The 15,598-nt window shown below is 55.4% G+C and overlaps 1 protein-coding gene across 4 annotated transcripts in view; it reads right to left on the reverse strand.

Moving 5' to 3' along the window:
* Window positions 1-15,598, reverse strand: part of SYT7 (synaptotagmin 7) — a 164,906-nt gene that overhangs the window by 23,184 nt on the left and 126,124 nt on the right. For all 4 annotated transcript variants that reach the window (XM_075928449.2, XM_075928452.2, XM_075928453.2 and 1 more), the window contains one exon: window positions 1,288-1,558. In XM_075928449.2, coding sequence (XP_075784564.1) covers window positions 1,288-1,558 — 271 coding nt within the window. The remainder of the gene's footprint in view (window positions 1-1,287; window positions 1,559-15,598) is intronic.

The following is a 15,598-nucleotide window of genomic DNA, read 5'->3' on the forward strand; positions in this document are numbered from 1 at the left end:
GAGAGGCCGGGCACAGAGCAATGGCATGGTCTGATATAGCAGGAGGGTAGATACCAGCGGTTTGATCTGACGGGGCGGAAGGCACCAGGGTCTGACACGGTGCAGCAGAAGCCGAGATAATGGCAGAAACGGGCCAGAGACGAGGCACATAACCAGGTGGGATAGTGGGTTAGTGTGATGGGTGGCTCAGTATGGGAAGGCAGGAGAGGGGATCGTGGATCCAATTATCCATTGAGGTGGCTAAGAGGGGGTAGCTCGCAGAATCCTATGCTGGCGGGACAAGGAGACAGGACCAGCCAGGTTTGGTGTGGGCAGGTAGGAATTAGGGATGTAAAGGGTTAACTGGCAGCCCAGCCAGCCTCTAGCCGCCCCCCGCCTGCGAGATCCCGGTTAACCAGCTCATGTTCTAAACAGGATTTTACAGCCCTTCTAAGAATGGGGGTAATGGTGCTAACTGCTCCTGGGTGTGACCCAGCAAGGTGGGGAGAACAGTTGTGTGCAGGGATCCACACAGGGACTCCCTGTGGGAAGCAGATGTGTACAGATGTGGTCTCCTCATCTCAAAAAATACATTGGCATTAGAAAAGGTTCAGAGAAGAGCAACTAAAACGATGAGGGGTTTGGAACGGGTCCCATATGAGGAGAGATTAGAGACTGGGACTTTTCAGCTTTGAAAAGAGGAGACTAAGGGGGGATAGGAGAGAGGTCTGTAAAATCATGAGTGGTGTGGAGAAAGTGAATAAGGAAAAGTTATTTACTTGTTCCCATAATATAAGAACTAGGGGCCACCAAATGAAACTAATGGGCAGCAGGTTTAAAACAAATAAAAGGAAGTTCTTCACGCAGCGCATAGTCAATCTGTGGAACTCCTTGCCTGAGGAGGTTATGAAGGCTAGAACTAGAACAGGGTTTAAAAGAGAACTAGATAAATTCCTGGAGGTTAGGTCCATTAATGGCTATTAGCCAGTATGGGTAAGGAATGTTGTCCCAAGCCTCTGTTTGTCAGAGGGTGGAGATGGATGGCAGGAGAGAGATCGCTTGATCCTTACCTGTTCGATTCACTCCCTCTGGGGCACCTGGCATTGGCCACTGTCAGTAGACAGGCTACTGTCTGACCCAATACGGCTGTTTTTCTGTTCTTACTGTCTCTCCAGGTGGTCACACAGCCCGCACCAGCGTAGAGAGGCCCGAAGCATTAACCGCACGCTAAAGACAGGGTCCCAAAGCACCACTGATTTCCCAGGCTCCTCCCAGCTCGTGCCCCGCCTGCCGCAGCCTCCCACCTACCTTCGAAGAGGAAGGTCTCGTTCCAGTGCGGGTTCAAGTTCTTCCTCTTCACTTTGGTCTCCAACTTGTGCTTTTTGTCAGGCAGCAGGTAGATCTTGACGAAGGGGTCGCTGGTGCCGCTGAAGTCCTTGGCTGGCAGCTCCTGAGCCTTCATGATCTTGACGGTCAGGGTGGATTCCTGGAAGTTGTAGCCGACGCTGAACTGGATTCGGCCGAGGTTCTCCCGGCTGGAGCTGTCGTGCCCCTCGTCATCCTCGGAGCCTGGGGAGAGCTGAGGGGGAGGGGAAGAGTCAGCCTGGAGTAAGCAGGATGGCCAGGGAGAGACCCAGCAATCTGCCTGTTGCCTAGCACGTCCCCAGGGCATCTGTGATTTATGTTCAGTCTCTGAGAACCTCCCCTTCCTCCTGCACTTTCTCCCCTTCCCTCCTCAAGACGGGAGCTGCCTAGTGGGCCGATTTCTCCCCATCAGGCAGCTCGGGACTGTGCAGACCCAAGAGACTTCTTTAGTCAGGGCAGAGCAGGGCTGGAGGCTCCTGGGCAGGGATATCTCAGCGCGCGCGCGCGTGTGTGTGTGTGTATGTGTCTGTCTGTGTCTGTCACTGGTGGGGGGGATGAGGCAGGTTTCCATTGCCTCTGAGCAACATTACAATATTGCTTAACTGCCCAGGGCCGTAATGCAGCGCCGGCTCCCCAGAAATAGATTTCATAGGCAGCTGCTGTTTCCAGATGGCACAGCGGGTCCATTAGCCCAATTGGTAGCAGCTCCTGCTTTCGGGCCAGGTCCAATCAGCTACGGAGCCAGGCAAGGGGAGGGTGAGAGGTACAGCCAGTGAGCGTGAGGCATGCAGGGTCAAGCTCTGTCGCTTCCTGATCATCAGCAAGGCCCCCGTCCTCCCCGCCCGGGCTTCCATGGGGCTGGCCTGGGAATAGAGAAGGTGTCTCTGGCCACCAAAGACGGTGAGTTTCCTTGGGAGCGTCTGGACAGCTCTGTGGAGCCGGGCTGGCATTTCACACCGGCTTCCAGCCCAGTGCTCTCAACACGGGACGCAGTCCCGCCCTTGCCTGAGATGGGCATCTGGGAGGTGGGGCCTGGCGACTGGCAGAACAGCCTCCCCCTGCAGGGCCTGCTGGGGACAGCTGCTGCAGCCACACAGCACGGCAGCCCATGAAGGCCGCCGGGGGGGAGGGGCTGAACGCAAGCCGCCCGTATGAAGAGCAGAGGCTTTTGTCCTTTGCGCTGAAGGGCCGAAGTGTCTGGCTTGCAGCCATAGCGAACGCAGCAGCCCTGTGCCTCAGCTGCCAGCGCCCTCGTGTGCCCTGCTTCTCACCCGGTGTGGCGCCCGCTCGCGAGCCAGCTTTGCACCCTGCCTGGCCTCAGGCCCCGGCAATCGGCTTCCCATGGGCCTCTCCAAAACCTCCTTGCTTCTCTAGCACCTGTGGCCAGCAGGGATGGTGCTCGCAGGCCCCCGCACCCTCAGCTCAGCTCCCTCCGCTTGGCTCCTCCGGGCTCTTTGGGATGGGACCTTCCCGGCCTCGCTCCACCGTCGGCGCCTCCGCCGGCGCCTCATCTAAACGTGCTCTCCCCGTGCTCAGGGCCCTGGCTGCCTGTTCAACTCCAGTCACCCCCCAGCTCGTTTCTATTCTCGCCGCTCCGCTGCTGGCACCGAGGTCACCCTGCTCCCTGCATGTCTTTAAGGCGCGCGGGCACGGCTCTGAGGCGGGAGGCCTCCCAACTCTCTCGCGCTCCCCTGTGCGCTCGCCCTGTTTTACTGCTCCCCATCACGCGTGGTACCGATGCTCTCCGTTGTACCCGGGCTGCCCCCTGGTGGTGCGCAGGGGAACAATCCCCTCTCTGCTTTCACAAGCTCCCGGATCGCTCCATGAGGAAAAGCTGCCTTCCCCTGGAGCTCAGGTGGAAAACGCCCATCGATCCGTTCTAGGGAAATGGTCTTAAAAGGAGGTTGTGGCTCAAACAAAGACAAGGCAGATCTCTAGGCCACCAGGGAAATCCAAAGCCAAACGAGCCCTTGAAAGGTTGCAAACGTCAACAGTCCCCATCACAGCAATTGCAGTGACCTGCTCCACCACACCCGGGGCTCCGGGTGCCAGATGGTTTCAGAAAAAATACCAAACAAAAAAAAAAACAAAAACACGCCAGGAAAAAGTTTGTTGAGCAAAAAAAAACCTCCCAACACATCGTGACCCCTTTAAAAACTGCCTGTTGAGGCTTTTTGGCCCTAGCAGGCCGGTAGGGTTGCCAGGCGGCCTCTGTATTGAGCTGGACAACCTGGGATTTTCACCTCCCAGCTGGGAAAAAATCAGAAAGTGCCGGACATTTTAGGTGTCTGGTATATTCTGATTTTTTTTACGCGGCAGGAGGCAAAGATAATGGACTGCCCAGTTCAATAACCAGACACCTGGCGACCCTCCTCGGGGCATGCACTGGACAAGCCAAGCCTGTTTGGCTGAGGCCCAGGCTGTGAACATCTTTGACCCCGAGTGGCCTAGGCCGTGGTTTGGACAATTTGCCTGTGCAGCAGAGCAAGTGTCTGGCATCCCCACATGTTGCCTACAGCTGGGGTCTGGGCAGGTAGGAGGGAGCGGTTGCTGTGTACATGGTCTGGGCCTGCAGTGAATCACTACCCTGCAGAGGAGTGCTGGGCAACCCAGGCTGCTGAGTGGCCCACTCGAGTGTCCTGCCTTCAGCTCAGTGGGCTGTAAGTTGGCTGTAGCCAAGACAGTCAGCAGAACCGCCCTGCGCCCACGTGCCTAGAATGTGCGAGGGGAGGGGCGTTGCTGACTGAACCGGAGCAGCGCTTTGAGGGAACGCAGAGGGAGCATGCGTCTCGCACAGGTAGTGTGGTGTGAAGCCAACACGCACTTCCCTTTGCTGTGAGTTTAAAAACTATGCTGATGGAAACCAGCAGTAACGGGCAGCCCTGTGCGTGGACAACGGGAAACGAAATGTCTCGTGGGCTGCACATAGAACCCCGCTGGGCCACAGCTTGCCCACCACTGGCACAGAGAAAGGGGGAAGCAGGGGAGGGACGGTAACAAAGAGGGGAGTCTCTGAACTGTAATGCCCCTGCGGTTTCTCCAGAGTTGGTGGCACAGTTGATCTACCACCCCTTGCCTAGGGTGGTGTTTAGGGGCCCAATGTAACCCTATAGTTACCTGCTTGTGTATGAGAGTTCACCAAAGAATTAGGTAAGTTCAGAGTTAGTCAAAATGGTCAGGGACATCTGCCTGAGCTCTGGGGTCCTTGGACCTCTCACTGCCAGATGTTGGGAACGAATGACAGAGGATGGATCACACAATAATTACCTTGTTCTGTTCGTTCCCTCTGTTGCATCTGTCATTGGCCACACTCACAAGACAGGACACTGAGCTAGCTGGACCATCAATTCTGACCCAATATGGCTGTTCTTTTGTTGTTAAGTATTTGCAAACCCTTATGCTCAATCTCAGCCTGAGGTGTTCTGGCCCCCAGCAGCTGGCTACAAATTGTGTCATTCTAAGGGTTTTAAAGAAATTCTAGTGTGTGTGTGTGGGGGGAGGGGGTAGTCTTCCAGACAGATACAAGAAAGGGTTGAGCTTCCTTAAGCTGGGACATCACAGTTTAAATGCTAGTTTTTTGAATGGTTTTATATAGATATATATAGATATAGATATAAAGAGAGAGTATCATGAGCTTTCATGGGCAAAACCCACTTCATCAGATGATGAGCAGGAGAGCAACCAGAGAAGTTATTTATAACAGGAAAAAAAAGGATCTGTCAATTATAGGACTGGTGCTAATGAGGCGAATTAAGTCAGCTGGAAGTGTCCCATACTTAGCTTTTGATGTAACAATGAGGCATGGGAAATGGCTTTATAATGTGACATCCAGTTACTGTCTTTGTTCAAGCTCAGGGAAACAGTGTTAAATTTGCAGATGAATACCAATTCCGTCCTCTCTCTCTCTGTAATTAGCTGGTGAGGTGGGCCAAAAATGGAATTTCCAGCCCCCTGAAAGCTGAAATTTGGTTTTGAGATAAAAATGAGGAGAAATTGTCAAAATCTTGGCATTCTGGGCAAAATGAAATATTTGAAATATCCCCTTTCGGTTCTGCCAAAACACATTATTTCAATCAGGTCGTGCTTCGTTTTGACGAAGAGAATGGAAGTTATACATTTAGACATCCTTCCAAATCATTGACATCATTTCAAATATTTTTTTCAAGTTTTGAAAACCAAAATGAAATGAAAAATTCCAATTAAAAATTAAACAAAAAAAAACCCTTTGAAATTTCCTGTCAGAATGTGTTCAGTGCAACCCTGGCAGGAAAAGGTTGTGGTCAACCTGTGACTACCTTTACAAGCAGGTTTTAGATGCTTGGGCCTTCTGCCCCCACTAACAGACATGCCCATTCTGCTGCCATCCCCCTGCTGTCTCATAGGTAGCTCTTAGCAGCACTGCAGCAGTCCAGCAAAGACTTGTGAATGGTGCATCTAATAACTCATGAGCCCACCAGCCTCTCCAAAGGCACCAGGCCTCACTGAGACCCACACAAACTAATGCAAACATGGAGTTTCCAGACCTAGCTCTCTTTGGCTGGGTCTGTGCCCACAGAGCTGCTTCTAACTGAAGCCAAAGAGGAGGGCTGGTTTAAGCACACTGTTCAATGTATCCCTGTTGTGGAGCTGCTACAGATTTTTCTCACATCCACACTGGCCTCTAGGTATCTGTCCCACAGTTTCCAGAAGCAGAGGATTCTTGAAGATGTGGCAAGGCCAACAGTGCCATGCGGGACAGTCGCGGGAGGACTCAGATATTTCTTAGACTGTCCCATCCCAGAGTACGTCTACACTGCAACACTATTTCGAAATAACTAGTGCTATTCCGAAATATCTTAATCCACGTCCACACAGCAGGCAGTTATTTCGAAATAGAGTCAAAATACTGTCAAGCTGGAGGACTTCTTACTCTGACTCCCGTAACCCTCATTGTACGAGGACTAAGGGGAGTCGGAGGAAGAGTGCTCTATTTCGAAATAAGTGCTGTGTAGACGCTCCCTATTTCGAAAGGAGCTGTTTCGAAGTAAGATACGCAATTGACGTAGCTCACTTTGCATAGTTTATTCCGAGTTAAGTCCTGCTGTGTAGACATACCCCTAATGTTCCACGGCAGGAATGAGCACTGTTTGGGGCATTTTTGGGTGCTGATGGGAGGAATTTCACAAGTGAGAGGCCCCGTCTGTGCTCTGAACGGTAACAGGCCTGGTCAGCCCAAAAAACCTCTCCAAGAAATGAGAAAGACTTCTGTTTCTAAACCTTCAGGTCTCCCAGCTGCTTTGTGCATTTTGCATTCAATGTCCCCTTGAATCTCCATGGGCCTCTACACAACGGCCTGATACTAAGCACGGAGAAGTTCAGGCCAAGAAGTTAGCAGCATGGTCCTTACTGGGTACAGTAGCAGTCACAGCTGGAACAGACACATCTCCTGCCCATGCAGAAGGCTTTCCTTCAGGGCATCCAATAGTGCTTGGCACTAGTTTCTAAAGGACTATCTGGTTCCTAAAGGACTCAAGTAATGAGGCTTCCACAGCTGCCTTGCAACCAGTGACCAAGACAGGGTGGGTTGATCTGGTGGTCAGCATGGGGCTTAGGAACCAATGAGCAGGTCAGAAGGCAGAAGCCAGGTTTTAGAGCTGAAAATCGAAGCCTGGAGGGACAGGAAACAGGAGCTGAAGCCAAAGGCCAGAGCTGAGTCAGAAGCCAAAGAGCCTAGTCTCTGATTAGAGCTGGAGCTGTCAGAAACCAGAGCGATGGAATCCAGGGGACTGGAAGGAGGCTGAGGGCAGGAGCTGGGAACTGGAAGGGGACGCGGAGGGGACAGCAGGTAGCAGAAGGCAGGTTCATTACAGAACTGGGTGATTTCATAGTGGTTAGGTCCATCAATGCTTATTAGTCAGAATGGGTAGGAATGGGGTTTCTAGCCTCTGTTTGTCAGGGGCTGGAAATGAGTAACAGCAGCAGCGAATATAGGGCAGGGTGAGCGGGGCGGCTTCAATAGGCCCCATGCACGTGCCCCGCACACGCTACTTCTGGTCGGCTGCTGCCGAGGCGCAGGCGCAAAATTGTGCCGCCTTGGGCCCCACGACGCTGCCCTGGGCCCTGCAAAATTATCATCCGCCCCTGAGTAACAGGAGAGGGTTCTCTTGATGATTCCCTGTTCTGTTCACTCCCCCTGCAGCATCTGGCATTGGTCGCTGTCGGCAGACAGGATACTGGGCTAGATGGGCCTTTGGTCAGACCCAGTACGGCCGTTCTTATCTTCCTATGGCAAGAGAGGAGCCACCTTTTCCCACAGACAACTTCCTCTGTCTCTTTCTGGCTTAAGAATGGTATGTGGCCCAATCAGGGACTCCAGAACTCCTCTAAGCAGGCTCCTGGGGCGGAGCGGTTAGTGGCGCATAATGTCCTTCAGGCTCCCCGCTCTCCAGTCACTCGTCGAGCTGTTGAGGGGTGCTGTGGATGTGGCCACAACCTGAGGACCCGGGCCCAGGCCCTGCGGATCCTCCCACTGACAGGCCTCATTGCTAGACAGTATAGCATATGGCGGGGCAGGGGCTGGATAGAGAAGTCATTAGTGGGGAAGAGCCAGCGATGGGGTTGGGGATGGGATGGAATAAGCCAGCTGGTCTATAGTCACCCTGTCTGGGTTTCTCAGATTCCTGTTCTGGCCGAACTGAGAGGCCTTGTGGGTGCTAGTAGCTCTGTGTTAAGGGTTGCCAGATGGTTTCAACAAAAATACCGGACACACTGGACATGACATCACAATCTACATCCCATCTTATTTAGAAAATACCGGACACTGATATTTTCTCATTTATATTTTCTCAATCTGTTTCCCGAACAGAAAGCTCAAGTACCGGACTGTCTGGTTCAAAACTGGACACCTGGCAACCCTATGTGCGTTCCTCCTTCATTCATGATGAAATCCCCTTCTCTCCTCTGGCTTCTCCGGATCCCCTGGGAGCCCAAGTCACTCACACAAAGCAGATGGCCTGGTGCTATGACTTGCAGCCCAGGGCCCGTGGGGAGGGCCAGCCTTGGCAGCTCTTGAAGAGCAAGGGAAGAGGGAAGAGAAAAGATGCAGACACAGGGGAGGGTGGCACATGCCTCTGCTCCCCTTAAGAGCAGTGACACTGCCATCTGAGGTAAATAGGATGAAATTTAATAAGGACAAATGCAAAGTGCTCCACTTAGGAAGGAACAATCCGTTTCACACATACAGAATGGGAAGCGACTGTCTAGGAAGGAGCACTGCAGAAAGGGATCTAGGCATCACAGTGGACCACAAGCTAAATATGAGTCAACAGTGTGACACTGTTGCTAAAAAAGCAAACATGATTCTGAGATGCATTAACAGGAGTGTGGTGAGCAAGACAGGAGAAGTCATTCTTCCGCTCTACTCTGTGCTGATTAGGCCTGAATTGGAGTATTGTGTCCAGTTCTGGGCACCACATTTCAAGAAAGATGTGGAGAAATTGGAGATGCTACAGAGAAGAGCAACAAAAATGATTACAGGTCTAAAAAACATGACCGACGAGGGAAAACTGAAAGAATTGGGCTTGTTTAGTTTAGAAAAGAGAAGACTGAGGGGGGACATGGTAGCCGTTTTCAAGTATCTAAAAAGGTGTTCAAGAAGGAAGGAGAAAAATTCTTCTCCTGGACCTCTGATGATAGGACAAGAAGCAATGGGCTTAAATTGCAGCAAGGGAGGTTTAGGTTGGACATTAGGAAAAACTTCCTAACTGTCAGAGTGGTGAAGCACTGGAATAAATCGCCCAGGGAGGTTGTGGAATCTCCACCACTGGAGATATTTTAGAGCAGGTTAGACAGACACTTGTCAGGGATGATCTAGACGGTGCTTGGTCCTGCTGTAAGGGCAGGGGACTGGACTTGATGACTCTCGAGGTCCCGTCCGGTTCTAGTGTTCCATAATCTGCAAGCCACTCCATTAGTGCAAGAGCAGCCTGGCCCAACACAGCTGTGGAGGCCTTACCCAGGAAGTCCCCGGAGACCGAGCAGAGGGAGTTGAGCAGCTGTGTCCTGTTGGTTCCGTGCTGTCACTCTGAATGCGCTGCAGAGTAACCTTCCCGCCATCTTGTCAGCAAAGGGAAATGTGGAGTGCAGCCCAGGCTCTGCCGCCAGCGGCAACGGGACCTGCAGATCCCTTCGAGACAGGCCGTTCTCTGGCCTGTGGTGCACCCAGCTCAATGAGCCACCTTGGCCAAAGGTAGGTGCGCTGCCGGGGAGGGGAACACCGGGGACACCTCAGGCCACGGTTCAGGGGCAGCTCTGGTTAATTCAGCGGCGCATCACCATGCACGGAGATGCCCTGTCTCCTCAAGTGCAGATGCTGAGGGCCCTCCTCGGCTTGTGGCCCTCACGTCTCTGTGGGCGTGTGCTTGGCCTTGGGACAGCGCATCCCTGTCTAGCCCCTGCCTCGGGCGTTGCAGAGAACAAACCCTCCATCCTAGAGGCTGTGAGGGGACTTGGGGGTTGGCTGTGTGCGTCTGGCTGACTCTTCTGGATACACAGCGTAGCAGCAGGTGCACACACACATCTGTGAGGAAGGAGCAATTTCCTTTGTGTCTTGCCAGGGCCCAGTTGTCTCTTCCCTTTCCCTCCATGTCTGGAGTCCCCCAAGCTCGTAGCGGTCTCTGGTGCTCTCCTCTCTGTCCCCAGTGGAGAAGCCTCGGCAGGGCACAGGGGACCATTAGATTTAAACAAAGATAATATCTTTTGGATTCCTGGCCTGTGGCTCCGTGGCTGCCCAGGCAGCTGTCAGAGGGGATCAGCCTCTCTTAGTCACCGCCGTCTCCTCAGACAGCTCCTGGCTCCACTCCACACACTCGCTTCACTGGGGTCGGGAGCTCCAATTAGCCAAATTCTTCCTGACAGCCTGCCTGTCACATCACTGCAGCTATCTCCCCAGCGCCAATCCGACAGCCCAGGCTGCGCCGGACAGCTTGGCCTCCGCGACCCAACACAATGGAGGCCCTGGGACCTGGCAGAGGATGGGACCCTCAAACACATGGTGGCTAATGGAGGGGCCCAGGTGCATGAGACAGAAGAGCGCTGGGTGGGGAGAGAGAGAAATAACATGCCTGGTTCTCCATGGGGAGGGAAGAGGAAGAGGTATCTAAAGGCCCCAAACCAAGCTGGGATGAGGCTCTTCGACATCCCTGACTCAAGATGCAAGGACAAGCGATGGGGGTGGCGGGAGATGGGAATGGCGGTGCCAGGGGAGTTCGAAATAGCTATTTCGGAACAGGCGTTATTCCTCGTAGAATGAGGTTTACAGATTTCGGAATAAGCCGTCTGGTATTTCCAAATTATTTTGAAATAACGGAATGGCCGTGTAGACGCTCATAGTGTTATTTGGAAATAACGCGAGTTATCTTGAGATAATGGTGCTATGTAGACGCAGCCTCAGTCCCACATGCTCCAAACATGACGCCTCCCAGCACCCACCAGGCCCTTTCGATGTGGCATTTGCCATGTGGCCCGGACAGCCCCCTTTTAGCTCCACATTTGTGGTTTCACTCGGTCACGTCCAGGGCTAAACACTGTCTCCCCACACTCACTCTCAAGGGCTGGATCTCACCATCGTACTCTCTGGTGCCAGTGTAACCTGCACGCCTGCTGGGTGTGGCTCACTGTGCCACGGAGTGGCACTTAGACCACTTACAGCAAGAGAATGGGTTTGCTCTACAGCCTTAGCTGGGAGCCAGCTGGCTTTTAGCTCAAGCCGAAGAGGCTCCAGCGGTCCCAGGTTTGGTTCCGCCTGTCGGTCTTACACCTGCACTCCCGGAGGCAGCACAGGAGCTATCAAGGAGCCCGTCAATTCAGATTTGTAAAAAATGGATGCTGGCTTAAGAAGCTGCCCAACCGCCTCTTCCAGTGTCTGTCCTGCCCCCTCCCTAGTGCTTGGAGAGCTGTTGGATGGATGGATGGATGGATGGATGGATGGATGGATGGATGGATGGATGGACATCCACCCACCCTAGTGCATTACAGACCTGCTGGAAGGCCACACCCGTCCATTTGAAAGCCAGTGAATGGAAAGACCCCCCCCCCCCCCCGCAAACATCAGTGCATTTGGGACTCACTGGATGCCTCTCCCCCACCACACACTGGTGCTTTAGAGACACAAGGGCCTGTCTGCACTGCAGTCAGTGTGACGGCAGCTCAAGCAGACATGCCTGGGTCGGACTTCCTCTCGCCAGCCTGGGGCTGGAGCAGTGGATCTGCAGCGGCATGGGCGTCTTCCACCTGGGACAGCCCCCGGGGGTGTGGACAGGCTGGCAGGACTGCTTCGCTGCTCCAGGACTCATGCTAGCGACGTCACCGCTACCTTGGCTAGGCCTGCACGGGCCGCAGCCGAGTGGAGACGTAGCCTGGGAAGCGGAGCGGGTCAAAGGCCGAGGTGTGGAGCGGCGTTCCCTCGGGAAGCAGTGCTCCCGCGGAACCTGGCCCTTTCGTAGGATCACCGCTCTTCGGCTGCAATGGTACACGGGAGAGTAGCAAAGCTTTTCACTTGGGTGGCAGCATTTCTGCTCTTACCCTGTAGCACTAAAGACCCAGGGAAACCGCAGTCCCTTAAGGTTCTTTCAAAATGTCTCTCACGAAAGATTTCCGACTCTTCATTCGGCAGTGAGGCCTGACACTCGGACTGGCCGCTCCAAGGCGGGGATCTCGAGATGGCAAGCGGAGGGGAAGTTCCCTTTCCTGACTACTCTGCTCGGATGCAAAGGACACGTCCCCACCTCTCACATCCCGAGCTCCACGCTCTTCCGGGGGAGGGGAGGGGCGGGGAGGCAGCCAGTGAGGCTGCTCTAGCTTTTCTGGGTGTCTCTCTTGAGCACACCCAAATTACAGCTCAGGGGGCACAACATCAGGTCCTCTGGGATGCTTGGTGAGGTCACAGTGTCGGTACCTCCTTGGATTACGCAGAGGGCAGCTTGCCATGCCGCTTAGGGACACCTCTCTGGGTTTGTTTGGACATTCCCAGGTCATCAGCTAGTGTTTTGCCATCTACCTGGGAAGCCAGTTGTGCAGGGTAAGGAAACTAGCATGGTACATTTAGGGGGCCCAGCAGCAGCCTCCCTGATCTCCTTGAGTCAAATCCACAGGGCCCCTCTAACTCAGCCCTGCCAACCACTGAGGAGGGTACAGAAACACAGCCAGTCAGTGAGCTGCAGGGAGACGGGGAAAACCCAGACAGCGCTGCCTTTTAGAGTTTTGCTGCCCTGTCTCTATGGCAGAACTGGCCCTGAGTCCACCCTTAACAGCTATTGAGTCGCAGTCTCAGCTGGTACATACCAAGGCTGATGGATGCCAGCTGAGAATCCGGCCTATCATCTCCTGCATCCTTGGGACCAAGCGGGGAGTTAAGTGGCAAAACAATTTTGTTTCCTTGTCCTTCTGCTGTTCTCCTGCTCTGCAATCAGGTTATGCCGCTGGGTAATGTGTTTGGGGAAGGATACAGCTTGTCTGAGAGAGTGCTCCATATTGTTAGCTCCAGCATCCTGGCCAAAGTCCAGCTGGGGTAATTACATTCCACCTCCCTCCTCTCTTCCACGAGACCCTGCCGGTGGCACAGGGACACAACAGGCTAGAAGCATCTGAGGCATGTGAATTTTGATGGGGGGGGGACCAGTGTTTACAAGGGGGCTTTGCAAAAGCAATGGGGTGACACGGACAAGCAGCGAAAGTCTCCTAATGGCGAGGAGAAGTCACTTTGCTGGGGCCAGTTAAAAATGGATTGGACAGAGCCCTGGAGAACACACTGCAGGGAACAACCTTGTGTTGCCCTGGGAGGGAAGGGGTCGGGGGTGTGTCTATCCCAGCCAGGACCCCACAAGCCTTGTTCATCTCTCATTTCTACACAGCTGTCTCCAGCGTGGTGAGCTTCCCCTCAGCAGTGCCCTGTCTTCTGTATGGTGCTGGCACTGCGAGGTTCCTCAGAGCAGAGCCTTCATCAATGACACCTTAGACCGGGCCCTGGCTAGGTGTAGCGAGGTCAATGGGCATCTATTTGTCGTGTGTCTGGAAGTCCAAGCATTGGTGCCAGGGAACAATGCCTTGCGCCTCACACGGATGTGGACTCTTCGGAGCCAAGGGCTAAGTCTCCAGAGCTTCAGCAGTCCTGCTGTAACAAACTCCTCTCCTGCGTGGGTCGGGCACTGGGGGAGGGTCACACCCTCAGCAGTGGCCTACACCCAGCCACCGATCTGCAAACCCCTGCCTGCCGGGCTGCAGCAAGATGCCAGGCCACGCCCCCAGCGGCTAATGAGCCCCGCCCACTGGGAGCTCCGTTCCCTGTAAGGTGCGCGCCTCTGTGCGCACTAAAAATTCTCCTCCCGCCCTCCCACAGTGAGCGGCGCTGCGGGCTGCCCCGTGTGCTATGGCTGGAGCCGGGCCGCAGTGAGGGTGTCCCTGCTGGGCCAGCCTCACCATGGTCCTGCTTCCAGCTCCGGCGGCAGCCACGTGGCCCAGCCAATGGAGCTGGGTATCAGGCAGATGCCCCGTGTCCTTTCCATTGCGGGCGGCATGTTCGGGACCAGGGAGTGGAGCCTTTGCAGCCACGAGCGTCCCGGCCTTTATCAATATGGAGGCGAGGAGGATCAGGTTAGAGGCACTGAGGCGTTTGGCATGGGGGGCTGGCACTGGGGGGGGATTGGGTGCAGGGGGCTCTGAAGTCAGCGGCTGGTGCTGGGGGATGGTAGAGGGGTGGGGGGCTCTAGGGGTTAGGGCTGGCGCTGGGCTCTGTCCCTTACTGTGCTCCAGAGCAGGCCTGAGCATGGGGCCGGGGTAAGGCGGGAGATGCAGGCTGCCGCTCAGGGCTCTGGCATGGCCTGTGAGGTTTGGGTGGCATCTTCCCCCAGGGCAAGTGTGCTTGGTGGGGGCCCAGTAGTTCCTTAGCTCCTGCCTCTGACTCCACCTGCGTGTTTAACACGAGCCAGGCCCTGTCCAGCACTAGGGAGTCAGAGGGGGGGCCAAGTAGAGGCTCTTTGCTGGTCCCAGCGGCCTCCACCAGGTTTGTGCATGTGGGTGAGCTGGTACACAGGCAGCCAGAGCATAGGGGAGCAGGGCTGCGGGTGCACGGCTAGGACACATGTGACTGTGCCCAGGCCAGGGTGTATGTGCATTGGCCTGGCTGGGTGGCTGCAGCAGGGCTCTGTGCTGTGTGTAATTCTCTGGGCTGTGTGTGGGCACTGCTGCATGTGTGTGGGCCACGGCCATCTGTGTGTGGGGTGATGCCCCCACCGCTGCTCCCCGGCCTTTAGGGGGAAGCGTATCCATTCCCTAGACCGTGCGGTCAGTTCCCTGCCCTGCCGCCTGGCTCCCCTCCACCCCCCGCCTGAGCCTGCCAGGGAAGCTGAGCTGCCTGTCCTGGAGCCAGGCGGGGTGGCTGGACTGGGCCATGTGAGCGAGGGCTCCGGCAGCAGCACTAGCCGGAGGGAAACACCCGCCCTGCCAAGCTTGAGGGAGGTGGGACTCAGGTCCCTGGCTGCCTGCTGGAGCTTTTCCCCCGACAGCAGGAGGTGACATCTCATTCCCCTGGGTGGGCCCAGCTACATGGCCCAGTCGAGCAGCTTCCCCCACCCCCCACCAGCTACATCTCAGCAGGGATGTTCCCAAGGGTAACTGGACAAGGGGCAGGCTCCTCCCTGTGGCCGGCCTCTATCCGCATGCACATGAGACCGAGGGACGGAGCCGGGACTGGCGCACCCAGCTCGTCCCCTTCCCCTGCCTGCTCCAGGCCCAGGCGCTGGAGTCTCTGGCTGCCGGGGCCAAGGAGCCTGACTCCCAAGCCCCGGCCATGCAACAGGGGTGGGGAGCAGCCAGCCTGTCCTTCCCTCTGCTCCCGTATCCCCTGGACGGGGCCCGAAGGGCGTGCAGGTGCTCGGCGGCTGGCTCTGCTCTTCCTAGCTATGCCACAAGGGGGCGCCGCACGCTGCCACAATGCCCATCAGGAGAGACAGAGCATCCCGCAGAGAGACAAGCCAGTTCGTGAGCATGGGATGGTGCAGGGGCATGGGGGGTGGGTAGCGTCTGTGCCCTGCTGGGCCAGGGCCATCCCTGCCACCCTGATCCCGAACCCACTGACTCGAAGGGTGGCCCAGCGAGGGTGGGGCGCTGCCCCTGTACAGATCACCCCAAGGGGAAGTTCACAGTGGGGTCCAGGTGTCTAGACCTGGGTTTGGGCCCCTCTCTCTTTGGCACCCAGCCCCAGGGGGCACTCAGCCCCAGG

Source organism: Pelodiscus sinensis, chromosome 5, assembly GCF_052426305.1.
Source record: "Pelodiscus sinensis isolate ZL-2025 chromosome 5, ASM5242630v1, whole genome shotgun sequence".
Taxonomy (NCBI): Eukaryota; Metazoa; Chordata; order Testudines; family Trionychidae; genus Pelodiscus; species Pelodiscus sinensis.